Source organism: Taudactylus pleione, unplaced genomic scaffold, assembly GCF_031769625.1.
Source record: "Taudactylus pleione unplaced genomic scaffold, aTauple2 ptg000087l, whole genome shotgun sequence".
Taxonomy (NCBI): Eukaryota; Metazoa; Chordata; class Amphibia; order Anura; family Myobatrachidae; genus Taudactylus; species Taudactylus pleione.
Window position 1 is genome coordinate 6,282,032 of NW_028284489.1, and position 13,804 is coordinate 6,295,835.

A 13,804-nucleotide genomic window follows, 5' to 3' on the forward strand; every position below is an offset into this window, starting at 1 on the left:
GCTATAAGTGAGTTCCTGCGCTCCTGACCTTAGCCTTGTGCTCCGCTGCTTGCCCTACTCCTGGTTGGTCCTTGGCTCCCTGCAAACCTGCACAGTGTTACCCTGCCTTGCTTCCTGCTGTGGAACTACTCCTGCTCCTTCTACCCACTCCTCCCCAAACCTTAAATTCCCAAACCTACATATTCCTTCCTGAACCTGTTTCCCAATAACCCAACCCAGCCTGCACCTGAGTTCTAGCCTTTGTCACAGCATTTCTGGATTACCCTGCAAAGCCCAAGTTCTTCAGTTCAATCCACGTTACTTCAGTCCGGAGTCAAAGCCCAAGTTCTTCAGTTTAATCCATGTCTCTCCAGTCCGGAGTCAAGCCCAAGTTCTTCAGTTACCCATTCCACTCTACTCCAGTCCAGAGTCAGAGTCAAGTTCAACAGTTCAACTCAGCAAGTCTTCCTGCCAGTCCCAGTCCGGTTCCTCCAAGTTTTCTACTGGTTCCAAGTTCCTGTCATTTATCATCAAAGGCAGTTCTCACTACCACATAAGTATTTGCAATAGAGCTATTTACCTCATCTATGATTCCTATCATGCCGGTCTCCGCTGAATACAGTTCATCACCTGAGTCAGGTAACTCTCAGACAAAAAAACGTGAAACACCTCTACCCTCACAGCACAGTACCCCTTCCCACTCACAGCACAGAAGCCCTTCCCCTCACAACACAGAAGCCCTTCCCCTCACAGCACAGACCTCCTTCCCTCACAGCACAGACCCCTCTACCCTCACATCACCCCTCTCCCCTCTCAGCACAAAACCCCTTCCCCTCACAGCACAAAGCCCTCTCCCTTCACAGCACAAACCCCTCTACCCTCACAGCACATACCCCACACAGCACAGAGCCCTCTTCCCTCACAACACCTTTCTCCCCTCACAGCACAGACCCTCTCACCTCACAGCACAGACCCCTCTCCCCTCACACCACAGACTACTTTCTCCTCACAGCACAGAACCCTCTCCCTATAGACCCCCTCCCCTCTTAGCATAGACCCCCTCACAGCACAGAACCCCTTCCCCTCATGGCACAGACCCCCTCCCCTCACAGCACAAACCCTTCTCCCTTCAAAGTACAGTACCCCTTTCCACTCACAGCACAGAAACCCTTCCCCTCACAGCACAGAAACCCTTGCCCTCACAGCACAGACTTCCTTCCTCACAGCACAAACACCTCTCTCCTCACAGGACAGTACCCCTTCCCACTCACAGCACAGAAACCTTTCCCTTCACAGCACAGAAACCCTTACCTCACAGCACCCCAGTCCCCACATAGCACAAAACCCATTCCCCTCAGAGCATAGACCTCTCTCCCCTCACAGCACAGAAAACTCTCTCCTCACAGCAAAAAGCCATCTCCCTCTCCCCTCTTAGCATAGACCCCCTCACAGTGCAGACCCCCTTCCCCTAACAGCACAGAAACCCTTCCCCTCACAGCACAGAAACACTACCCCTCACAGCACAGACCAGCCCTCACCACAAACTCCCTCATAGCATAGACCCCCACCTGACAGCACAGATCACCTTCCCCTCACAGCACAGAACCTTTCTCCCCTCACAGCATAGACTTCTCTCTCACAGCACAGGCCTCTGACAGCACAGAGCCCTCTCCCCTCACAGCACCTTTCTCCCCTCACAGCACAGACCCTCTCACCTTATAGCACAGACTCCTCTCTCCTCACAGCACAGAACCCTCTCCCTAAAGACCCCCTTCCCTCTTAGCATAGATCCCTCTCCCCTCACAGCACAGACCCTCTCATGGCACAGACCCCCCTCCCCTCACAGCACAGGACCCCTTCCCACTCACAGTGCAAAACCCTTCCCCTCATAGCACAGGAACCCTTCCCCTCAGAGCACAGAATCCCTTTCCCTTACACTACCGACCCCTCTAACCTCACATTACCCCCCTCCACTCACAGCACAAAACCCCTTCCCCTAACTGCACAGACCCCTCTCCCCTCACAGCACAGAAATCTCTCCTTACAGTACAGACCCCTCTCCCTATAGACCCTCTCCACTCTTAGCATAGACCCCCCCTCACAGTGCAGACCCAGTTCCCCTCATGGCACAAACCCCTCTCCCCTCACAGAACAGTACCCCTTCCCACTCACAGCACAGAAACCCTTCCCCTCACAGCACAGAAACCCTTCCCCTCACAGCACAGAAGCCCTTCCCCTCACAGCACAGACCTCCTTCCCTCACAGCACAAACCCCTCTACCCTCACATCACCCCTCTCCCCTCACAGCACAAAACCCCTTCCCCTCACCATACAAACCCCTCTCCCTCATGGCACATAACCATTCTCCCCTCACAGCAGACTTCTCTCTCACAGCACAGACCCCTCACAGCAGAGCCCTCTCCGCTCACAGCATCTTTCTCCCCTCACAGCAGACCCTCTCCCCTCACAGCACAGACCCCTCTCCCCTCATGGCACAGACTCCTCTCTCCTCACATCACAGACCCCTCTTTCTATAGACCCCCTCCCCTCATGGCACAGACCCCCCTCCCCTCACAGCACAAACCACTCTCCCTTCACAGCACAGACCTCCTTCCTTCACAGCATAGACTCCTCTACCCTCACATCACCCCCTCCCCTCACAGCACAAAACCCCTTCCCCTCCCCACACAGAACCCTCTCCCCTCATAGCACAGACTCCACTCCCCACAGCACAGACCCCCTCCCCTCATAGCATAGGTCCCCCCTCACAACACAGACCACCTTCCCCTCATGGCACAGACCCCTCTCTCCTCACGGCACAAACCTTTCTCCCCTCACAGCACAGTATCCCTTCCCACTCACAGCACAGAAACACTTGCCTTCACAGCACAGAATCCCGACCCCTCACAGCACAGACCTCCTTCCCTCACAGCACAGACCCCTCTACCCTCGCATCACCCCTCTCCCCTCACAGTACAAAACCCCTTCCCCCTCACTGCACAAACCCCTCTCCCTTCACAGCACAAACCCCTCTACCCTCACAGCACAGACCCATCTCCCCTCACAGCACAGCATCTTTCTCCACTCACAGCACAGACCCTCTCACCTCACAGCACAGATCCCTCTTCCCTCACAGCACAGACCCCTCTCCCTGTAGAACCCCTCCCCTCTTAGCATAGACCCCCCCTTCACAGCACAGACCCCCTCCCCTCACAGCTCAAACCCCTCTCCCCACATAGCACAGTACCCTTTCCCACACATCACAGACCCTCTTCACCTCACAGCACAGACCCCTCTCCCCTCACAGCATACCCCTTTCCCCTCACAGCAGACCCCCATCCCCTCATAGCACATACCCCTCCCCTTACAGCACAGACCCCCTTCCCCTCACAACACAGACCAGCCCTCCCCACAGACCCCCTCATAGCATAGACCCCACCTGACAGCACATATCTCCTTCCCCTCACAACACAGACCCCCGTCTCTCACAGCAGAGACCCCGCTGCCCTCTCAGCACTGACCCCTCTCCCCCTCTACATAGACCCCTGTCCCCCTCTACATAGACCCCCCTCCCCTCACTGTATAGACCCCCCTCCCATCTCAGCAGACCCCTCTTCCCATTCACACAGACCACTCTCACCATAGTCCCCTCTCAGCCCAGACCCCTCTCTCCTCACCGGTTAGACCGCTTTCCCTTTACAACATAGACCCCTCTATTACAGCACAGCACCTCTCTCCCCTCCCTGGTAGATCAAACAAACATGGCTCCTCTGGTGGCTCCGCCTCTTAGTAAGTATAATTGTGACGTGACTTGATGATGTCACATAGCCCTTACGGAGCACTCCCAAGCCTTCTGAATGGGGCACATACCCTGCCTTATGGTAGGGCTGCCAGTCAGCCCTGGTCTGCAACTCAGCCTCCTCCTCCAGTCTCATAGGGGCAGGGCCCCAGATGTTTGTGTATCCTCTCCACATCTGGCCAGAAGTCAGTGTCATCAGCAGCTTTAAACACAGGGACAGATTTTGGGAAGGGGGGCGACTACGAGCCCCTTGGGACCCGCTGGGCCCTAGGCGAACGCGTAGGTTGCCCATCGGTAAATCCGGCCCTGCTGACTACTGTGATGTACCAGAAGGCTTGAATGGAATAACATCTTTATTTAATGTGGTGGTTTCTCGTTTTACTTATTGGTGGTTTCAAAATCTACTGTATTGGAACATGTGCCAATATAAGATTTGTGATACCCTGGTAACATCTTACAATGCTGCAATAAATCTTCTCTCACAGCATGATAGTGGATTCTACAGAATCTATATGGTTATTCGATTGGGAACATTCTGACCTCAGGGCCTGATTCAGAGCCGGACTCTATTTGCGAACGGTCGTTCAGAAAAAGGGGCCGGCTATTTAAATTGAGCGCTCGATCTTTGCGGTCTGTTGATGCCTCTATGTCTGAGCGAGCGAACGAAATATGCGCTCGCTATTTTGTAAAGACGCCCCTTGGCCGCTCGCATCCTACGTCATCTCCGCTATTTATTTGATTAATCGAGAACATCGAAATGCATCTGAACTGCTCGCAGTGCTTGTGGTTGGATTTTCCTACCGCAATCATGCGACCAGTTCAGGCTAAGAAACAACCAAGTGACGTGGTTGATGACGCTGCTTTGTTAAATATGCACACCCTTAAAACGCCCGTTTTGACCTTTTGGCATGCCTGCGTTCGGATCTCCACTCCCCGTTTTCAAGCACCTTCCCCTGTTGCCACCCACAAACGCCTCATTCTGTCACTCAAATTAGTAGGCATTCGCTATTTTGCGAGCACACAATTTCCGACCGCAATGACTGGTTCGCGCATGCGTATTACAACCCATACGCATGCGCAGTTGTGCGAACATCGCTCGGAGCGAACGAGCGGTCGCTTAGGAGCGGCTCTGAATCAGGCCCTCAGTGTGCTGTTATAACTTTGACTGTATTAACTCTTTATATGGAAGGACAGGCTGTGTTAACCCTTTGAATGCTGGATTGTGAACACATGATAATCAAAAGGCAGCATGTATCAGTGGGTCCATCTGTGTAACTAGTGTTTTGAAGTATGATTGCCCTTCATCAATAGATGGTAAAAAAAGGAGGTGTGTATGAATGCCAGAGACATTGAGAAGTGAGTCAGCTAATCTGTAGCCTGTAGGTAGGTGAGTGAGAGCCATTACAGTTGAATCCCACATAAGGTGAGCGCAGGTCAGGTCCGTCCCTGAAATTGGTTCTCAGAAAAAATATATTTTATCCCTTAGACCCTGATATTATGACATTGTGCTGTTCAGCAGTGAGAAGTAGATGGAAAATAGAATGTTTAATTCGTGTTTAATTGTCTTCTCTGACAATTACACAAAAATAACAATATCCAAGCAATATGGGCAAAAAGTACATTTCATTGTACAAGTTTGAATATAATAGACACTGTAAAGAAAGATAGCAGACCTGGATAACATTTCTGCTTCAGGACTAATTAATATTTTTATTCAACATGACAAAGAAATTACTGATATCACTGTGATGAGAAGGGCCGGTGCTACCATTGGGCAGCTTTAGGCGGCTGCCTTGGGGTGCTGGACACTGGAGGGCGCCACTGAGCCCACAAAAAAATGAAGGATGTCTCTTTCAGTCCCTGCCAGGACTACTGATAAACAAGACTGATGCAGGTGTGTGTAGGTAGTGGGGGGCTTGTGTGTGTGTGTGTGTGTGTGTGTGTGTGTGTGTGTGTGTGTGTGTGTGTGTGTGTGTGTGTGTGTGTGTGTGTGTGTGTGTGTGTGTGTTAATGAGAACAGACAGTGTTAGTGTGTGTGTGGGGGTGGTGGTGGTTTTATTGAGTGCTGACAGGGTGAGGTGTATATGTGTGTGCGTGGGGGTTTAATGGGAGCTGACATATTGGGCCATGGATGTATTGCATAAATATATATTGGGGCATGGATGTGTGACATAATGTATTGGGGCACAACTGTATGGCATATAAATAATTTGGGGCATATATTAGGAACATTGTGTATAATAATTCATTGCTATGTGGCATACAATACATTTGGTACATAGCTGAGTGGCATATGTATTGGGGACACAAATGTGTGGCATATTTTGTATTGGGGATACAGCTGTGAGGCATTTAATTAATTTGTGGCACAGATATATAACTTATGACTTGGGGGCAGTGTTATGAGGCACAGTATGACTTTGGGGCTCTGCTGTGTGACTTATTATAAAAAAATTTCCCAAAAAACAGACATCCCAATAATTTATTTTGCAGCAGCTAGACTGACCTTCCTTGCAAAACATTATTTTTCTGCAGGTCCGCTCTGGAAGTTCTTGGTTGAATGTATTTTACATAATTCAACATAAAATACTTCTGCTTACACGTAAGGCTATCCACAAGACTACTCCAGCTTATATTTCTTCTGTTATCTCAAAATATTTCTCATCCACACTCATTACCTTTTACAATACATGGCTACAGGACTTTTTTGTGCTGCAGCCACTCTGTGGAATGCCTTCCCTCCAAACCTTTAAACATTCTCTGAAAACTCACCTCTTTAGACAAGCTTATCAAATTCCATAACCACCCACATAACCTCCATAAGCTATCCTACCAATTATCTCCCATCTACACAGCCCACACATAGCTTTAAATTAGAGATTAGCAGATTCGGTTTTCAGAAAACCGAACCCACCCAAATTTTGCATTTCCGAGTACTTCCGTGCCTTGACTTTCTTGTTTAAAATTGTGTGTGTTTACTGTAAACTTCAGAGAGGTCAGGCCTGTGATACAACAATACTAATGCTCAGTAGGTTCAGGGCCACCGCGGTAATAATATATGCGCAGTGAATCACAGTTAAAAAATATATATCTTTCTTGTTTAAAATTGTGTGTGTATAGTTTACTGTGAACTTAAAGACAGGCCAGGCCTGCGATACAACACTAATGCTAAGTAGGTTAAGGGTCACTGTGTTATTATAATCTGATAAGTGAATCATTGTTGTTTTAAATAAAAATAACTCTTTCTTGTTTAAACTTGTGTGTGTTTAGTGAACGGCAGACATGCAGGCCCGTGATACGACAACACTAATGCTTAGTAGGTTTTAGGGCCATCGTGTTAATAAAAATCTGTTTAGTGAATCACAGATTATGTTTATCAAAATTAACTACAAATTCCTCAAGGAAGACCTTTACTGGCAATTACGTCAAACTACAGAGACTTCTGTATTGGTGGATTCCAGTGGAGATTAGTTAATATTGTGTGAAGATGATGTAAACACTGTTGAGGGTGAAGATGAGGATGATAATTTTGATGACATCTTGCCACTGTAGAGATCACTGGCAGAAGTGTTAGCTTAGCTGCCTTAAGCCCATCATTGACAAAACACTGTTAGTTGCCTCAAGCCCATTGGTAGCTTGTTTTGTGGGAGCCCAAACAAACTAAGCAGTTCAGCCACAACAGTGGTAGTCCCTGTCACTGAAGAGCTTGGTTTGTTAAACTGTGCATGTCCTTTTTAATTTGTTTTAAAAAGGACTATTTTGCAACAACTGAAGAGAGAAAAGGCACAAAAAGAACACCAGAATGATCGAATGATTGATCGAATGATTGATTGATGGATTTGGATTGATTAATTAAAATTAATATGCCAGGACCTGGGGGGTATTTGGACCCGGGATGGAATCAGGAGTCGAGGCAGGAACGGTTTTGTTAAACTGAAAGGCAGCTGGTTTAATGGGAGTATTTGGGTTCATGGGATAAAACAAATATATAAATACTGTAACAAAAGCCCAAGGGTGAAATGAGGATAATAGTCTGGCAGAGAAATAAAGTCCAATTCCTGTGGAACTGAGAAACAAGTGTCTGATAATAAAGAAATCCAATTGATGTGAAGCAGAGAAGCAGGTGTCTGGTAATGAAACAAATCCAATTGATGTGACGCAGAGAAACAGGTGTCTGGTAATGAACTGACAGAGAAACAGAGTCCAATAGAGGTTTACTGAGGATCAGAGGTCTGTAAGCTGCAGTGGGTTCTGAGTTCTTGAGGCTGGTCAGTCACAAGTGGAGGGTGAGATGTGGGGTATAGCTGATAGGTGCAGGAATCCTGGGAACTGCCTGGAAAGCTGACAGGAAGCAAGTGAGACACTGCTGAGACTGCAATATACCAAGGATAGGGAGCACAGATAACTCTCACACAGCAAGCCTGAGAACACATTGCGCTGGCAACTAGAGGGTGTGCTGAACACTCTTAAGTACCATGGGATGGTGCAAGATAGGCTGCTGAGAGTCAAATGCAGAGCTCCAACCTGATTGGCCCATTCAGGTCACATGCCCAAAACCAAGATGGTGGCGCCCAGCAGTCTGCAGCACGGTGAAGTTGCCAGTCTTACCTGTACCAGCATGGCCTGTTCCCCCGGGACCTCCTTGTGCACCTCGCGCAAACCTCCAGGAACCAGCACCCCTATGGGTAGGACCACTCCAGAGTGCACACACAGGCAGAGACCGCGAGCCAGCAGGTAAGGATGCTCTGGTCATGACAGAATATGTGTGAGGCCTAGATTGAGAGCTGTAGCCTGTTTTGCGAGAAACGGCCATAAAAGAATAGCGGGATGAAACCAATAAAAATGTTGGTCTATGCAAAAAAGACCGCCCCAACGCCCCCAATGATAAATTCAAATTTTTTAAGCAAACTATTCAATTATTTAACTTACAAATCAATTATTCCTTCCTTTATCTGTCTTCCACTACAAACATACTCCACCCCCCTTGGGCCTCTGATCTGTGTCTTGATTAATGAAAACATTATTGGTTTCTATGTGGTCTTATAGTTTATTAAACTGCAAACCTGTCGGTTGCCACTGCAATACCACTCTGTTTCCTAGGTGTGCTATGTTTGAATTTGAACTGCCACTTGTTTGTTCCGCCCACTGATGTCACCTAACTTAGTAAGCCAGCTAGTTTGTTGCATCCTTTTGACTTAAACTGGATGAAAACAATATTTTGAGCTGTGAGGTAGTCAAAATTTACTGAAAATTACTGGAAATTAATGTTATTGAAGTTAATAATACTGTATGAACAAAAACAGGCCCAAATTATGTGATTTTAGCTGTCTTTATCATTTAAAAAAAAATTACAGATCCAAAACACGTGAGGGCGGTTTTGGTAAAACCAAATCCCGATGACAAATTAGAACCAAAACACAGGGGTCAGCGCATATCTCTAATTTAAATATGTTTTTTTTCTATACTCACACATCCTGCTGAACCCAGTACTACATAGCTGTAGTCATATAGTCCACAAAAAACCTCTGCAATCTTGCGGGACTTATTTGCAATATGTAGTTATTTTCCTTATAGATTGTAGGCTTGCAAGCAAGACCCTCTAACCTCTCTGTCTGTTATTACCGATTTTCCACACTGCAGCTGCTTACGGGATCGCAGCTGCAAATGCATTAGCGCACATCTTTGAATCAGGCTCATAGTTTTGTCAACGTGCCAATTGCTCTTCTTTTTTGGTCATTTTTTATTTGTTCCTAGCTCCTTTTTATTAAAAAATATATTTGTTATTTTGCATGGAGCTATACAATTTATTGATAATAGGAGTCAGAATGAGGTGCCAGCATCAAGCTTGATGGTTCTCTGAGCATAGATATTTCCTGCATGAAGATTTCCAAAATGGTACCTACTGTAGATATTACTGGGTAATGTTACCTAAAAGCAGATAAATCATTTTTATCGATTTTAAAATAAGCTAAGAAACCAATTATTGTAAATGCAAATATTGGAAAAGTTTACCACTAGTTTCCTAAATTAAAGATGTATATTATTATTATTATTATTATTATTATTATTATTATTATTATTATTATTATTATTATTATTATTATTATGTCTGTGTTCTCTTCCTTATTTGCATATGTTGTTACTGGTATTAAGTTGTGTCAGACATAGTGTGGAAGAGAGGCAAATAAACTATCCATAAACCTCCTTGGTTAATTGAATCCATATTTTAAGATGAAAATAAGATATTTTCGGATGTAAACTAAAAGTATAAATTAATAAAGGTTGTGGTCCTATAGTGTGAGTAGGTTGGACTTTAAAATTACATTGAACTAACATTTCACTCTTTCCATCACGTGAATTTTCAAGTGTATCCACAAAGCTAGAAGGAAAGCAGTTTTCTGGCTGTAGAACCATGAAGTCTGTGCAACTTGAAATGTGCTAGGCAGGCAAGTCGTTGTTCTTGTGCACATTACAAAGCATTGTGTGGCAACACTTTTTGCATTCTGTGAATGACCCTTTACCTATCCAAGCAGTTAGTCATGGTAGGCAGCATGTCAAATGGTAAGCAAGATGTCTGTCACAAGGCCTGTGACACAGGTAAGCAGCATTAGCTGTTCAGATGTAGCAGGAGAGAGATAGAGAGTTCTGGGATAACAACAATCAAGCACAGAAAATAAAGAAATATTTATTTGTATAGACTAGAGCTGATCACAGCAGGAGGCTGCCCTGACAGTGTGAAAAACATTATGTGAATCAACATTTTACATTTCAATATTATATTAGTAGCAAAGCAGAGTAGTGGCAAAGGCAGGGCCAGATTAACAATGGGGCAGATGGAGCTACAGCTCTAGGTCTCCACATAAAAATAGGCCCGTCATCAGCATGATGATGTAGCTTTCTTCATAGCAATGACTCATCAAGTATGCTATATATGTAGGTTATTTATTGTAAGTAATACTTGTATTATTACAGGTAGATAAAGATAAAGACATCATCTCCTCATGGCTGTTCTCCTTTACCTTACTTCTTCCTCCTCACCCCTTCCACTTCCTGATCACACGTCCGTCTATGCTGTAGGATCCTTAAAGGTACACTACCTCATCTTACTATTACATGACAATGCACATATAGATACTACAGGGCTGATAATGTATGGGATGTACACACGCACTTGGCTCCGGTCACACCCACACGGCAATGGTTACAGCTCCCCCCCTTCTCAGTAAGGCCCTTGAACATTTTCAGCCCCAGGCCCATATGGCCCTTAATCCGACTCTGGGCAAAGTTGTTACCCTATGGAGTAACATCTGTAAAAAATGATTGTCTATTAAAATGAATTACAGTATATAACTAAGGGAAGAAACAAGGAGAATTGTTTAAACATTTGCATGAGTTAGTTTTATTTTATGTCTTAACATTTCAAAGCATACAAGAACAAATATAATATTTCAAATAATTACATGTTCAAATAGCAGATACGTGTTTCAGTGTCACAAAAATACCATAACTTCAAAATTTGTGCTTGAAACAAAAACCAATCTTTCTGACAGAATCTTTTATCTCCCGATTCCTGAAGCTATAGATTAAAGGGTTGAGGAAAGGGATGATTACTGTGTAAAATACAGCAATAACCTTGTCTTGTTGTGGGCTGTAGGTAGACGATGGTCTCAAGTACATAAATATGATGGTTCCATAAAAGAGAGTCACAACAGTGAGATGAGATGCACAAGTAGAGAAGGCTTTCTTACGCCCATTAAAGGATCGGATTTGCAGAACAGCTGAAATGATATACATATAAGAAACCAAGATTAGGAAGAGAGATGAGAGCTCAATGAAACCTACTAAAGAGAAGAGTATGGTTTGATTCAAACTTGTATCACCACAAGAAATCTCAATTAGGGCTATTACATCACAGTAAAAATGGCGAATGTGCTGTTGATTCTCACAGAAATCCAGGTGGAAGAATGAGAAGCCAGTCTGAACAAAGCCATTTAGGAAGCCACCAAGATAGGAGACTACAAGTAGGATTATGATAGTCTGCTTATTTATTATTTTCAGATATGTCAGTGGGTGGCAAATTGCTACATATCTGTCATAGGACATGGCTGCCAGGAGAAGACACTCACTTCCTCCAAAGCCAGCGTAGGACAGCATCTGCAGGCCACATCCAGTTACTGAGATTGATGTTTTATCAGATACAAAGTCTATCAGCATCTTAATTGTGACAGATGAAGAATAGCAAATGTCAATGAATGATAACTGACGCAGGAAAATGTACATAGGAGTGCAAAGCTGTGCATTCCCGCTGATTATTGCAATGAGTGCTGCGTTCTGAACCAGAGTCAATGTGTAAATGATGAAGAATAAGACAAACAAAGTACATTTAAAGTCAGAGCTTTCTGTTAACCCAGCAAGTATGAATTCTGTGACAGTAGTTCTGTTCTCATAACCCATGATGGTCAGACGAGCCAGGAAAGATTAATCATCATGACACATTATGTAATCCTTATGTGTTCCTGTGAGAGCAATCACAACTAAAAGAAATCCCTGGTAATAGAAAACAATAGTTTAATAAATCCATATTTTCTTGCCAAGAATAAGGGGGTAGCATATCCTAAACATTATTTATAAGTATTTTAATATGAACTACATTTATAAATTAGACATATTTTACCTTTATCATCTGGCAATCCCCATAAGATGCAACTTTCTTGTCCCTCTTTCCTTATTTATTGTCCGTCTTCTGGGTCTTATTCTATTTTAAGTGCCTGTCAAGCTCCTAAACCTACATATTGTATGAATGACTTTATATATTACTATGGGGCACAGGGCCTTATTCAGAGTTGTATGCAAACCATGGTTTGCAAATCAGATTGACTGTATAGGAAAGGAGAGAGTTAAACCTCAGTGGCTGGGGACAGTTCCTGCGGGGCATCAGGTGACAGGGATTGGCCTATAGCAATGAAGGCTGTGATTTGAGTGCTTTTAATGTGACAGGATGGGGGGTGGCTCACTCTCTTTTGATTTTGTCTTCCCCCCTTTCCTCCCTATTTTGGTTGTTGTTTTCATTTTGTTTTTCATTCGTTGGCTATTTGTAAGTGGGAAAGAACGGCAGGTTACCTGTTTTGGGATGTTTTTCTCAGAGTTGGATTGGTTATATATTTTTAGGTGTGCTTGCCTTCGTTGACTGTTTATATCTACTAGACCACCTTAACGGGGTGGAGCAGTTCTTTCTTTGCCACCATTTTATATTTTTTATTTATTTTATTTTGCTTTTATTTTTAGGTTTCAGCTCATTTAAATAAATAGCTAAAAGTTTCTGCCAAACTCATGTCTCCGTGTCGTTATGTGCTTGCTTATTATCGCTGATACATGCACCGGGCAGTCCTCAGCCACTGGAAGATTTATTGATCTGCGTATGTGCAGATCTTGCAGTGCCCCCTAAGCCACAGCCTGACATGTTGCGACTGTTTGGGGGTGGGGAATGGAGGGTGGTGGCCAGCATCCCAAAATTGAAGGCATGTCTACCACATTTACTGGGTGTGCCGAGGCGAGTGTATGCGTCATCCAACGCAGCTTCACTGGTCCTAGCAGCGAGAAATACAAGGCCATCCTGACGAACCGAGTGTTACTCAAATGGCCGATTTTCACGCAAGTGACCCGATGGCTGCATCCTCGGATGCAGAAGTGGATCACAGAAGCCGGCAGGAGGTTTCTATTTACACAAGACGCCTCCTGCAGCATTAGCATATTATCACACAGCCGCTGTGTACAAAGACTCTGAATCAGATCCATATTTATCAGTTATTGGGTTTTAGATCCGATAATTTTAATTTGTTATTGCCGCATATCGCTCCTGTGCAGGGCTGCCATCAGAAATCGTGGGGCCCGGTACTGACAAAGAAGGCCGGGCCCCCCGGGATATGGCGCAGAGGTGGGTGGAGCTATGTATAATATGAGAGGAGCTACACAGGGGGGTTGGACATCAATTAGTGCTAAACCCAGTTTAAAAATTCTCAAAGTTTG

The 13,804-nt window shown here is 45.0% G+C and overlaps 1 protein-coding gene across 1 annotated transcript; it reads right to left on the reverse strand.

Moving 5' to 3' along the window:
• Positions 1-11,255: 11,255 nt before the first annotated feature.
• Positions 11,256-12,232, reverse strand: LOC148529056 (olfactory receptor 5AP2-like). Its single transcript, XM_088469004.1, has one exon. The coding sequence runs from the start codon at positions 12,230-12,232 to the stop codon at positions 11,288-11,290; it is 945 nt and encodes a 314-aa protein (XP_088325130.1). The 3' UTR covers positions 11,256-11,287.
• Between the last annotated feature and the right edge of the window lie 1,572 nt (positions 12,233-13,804).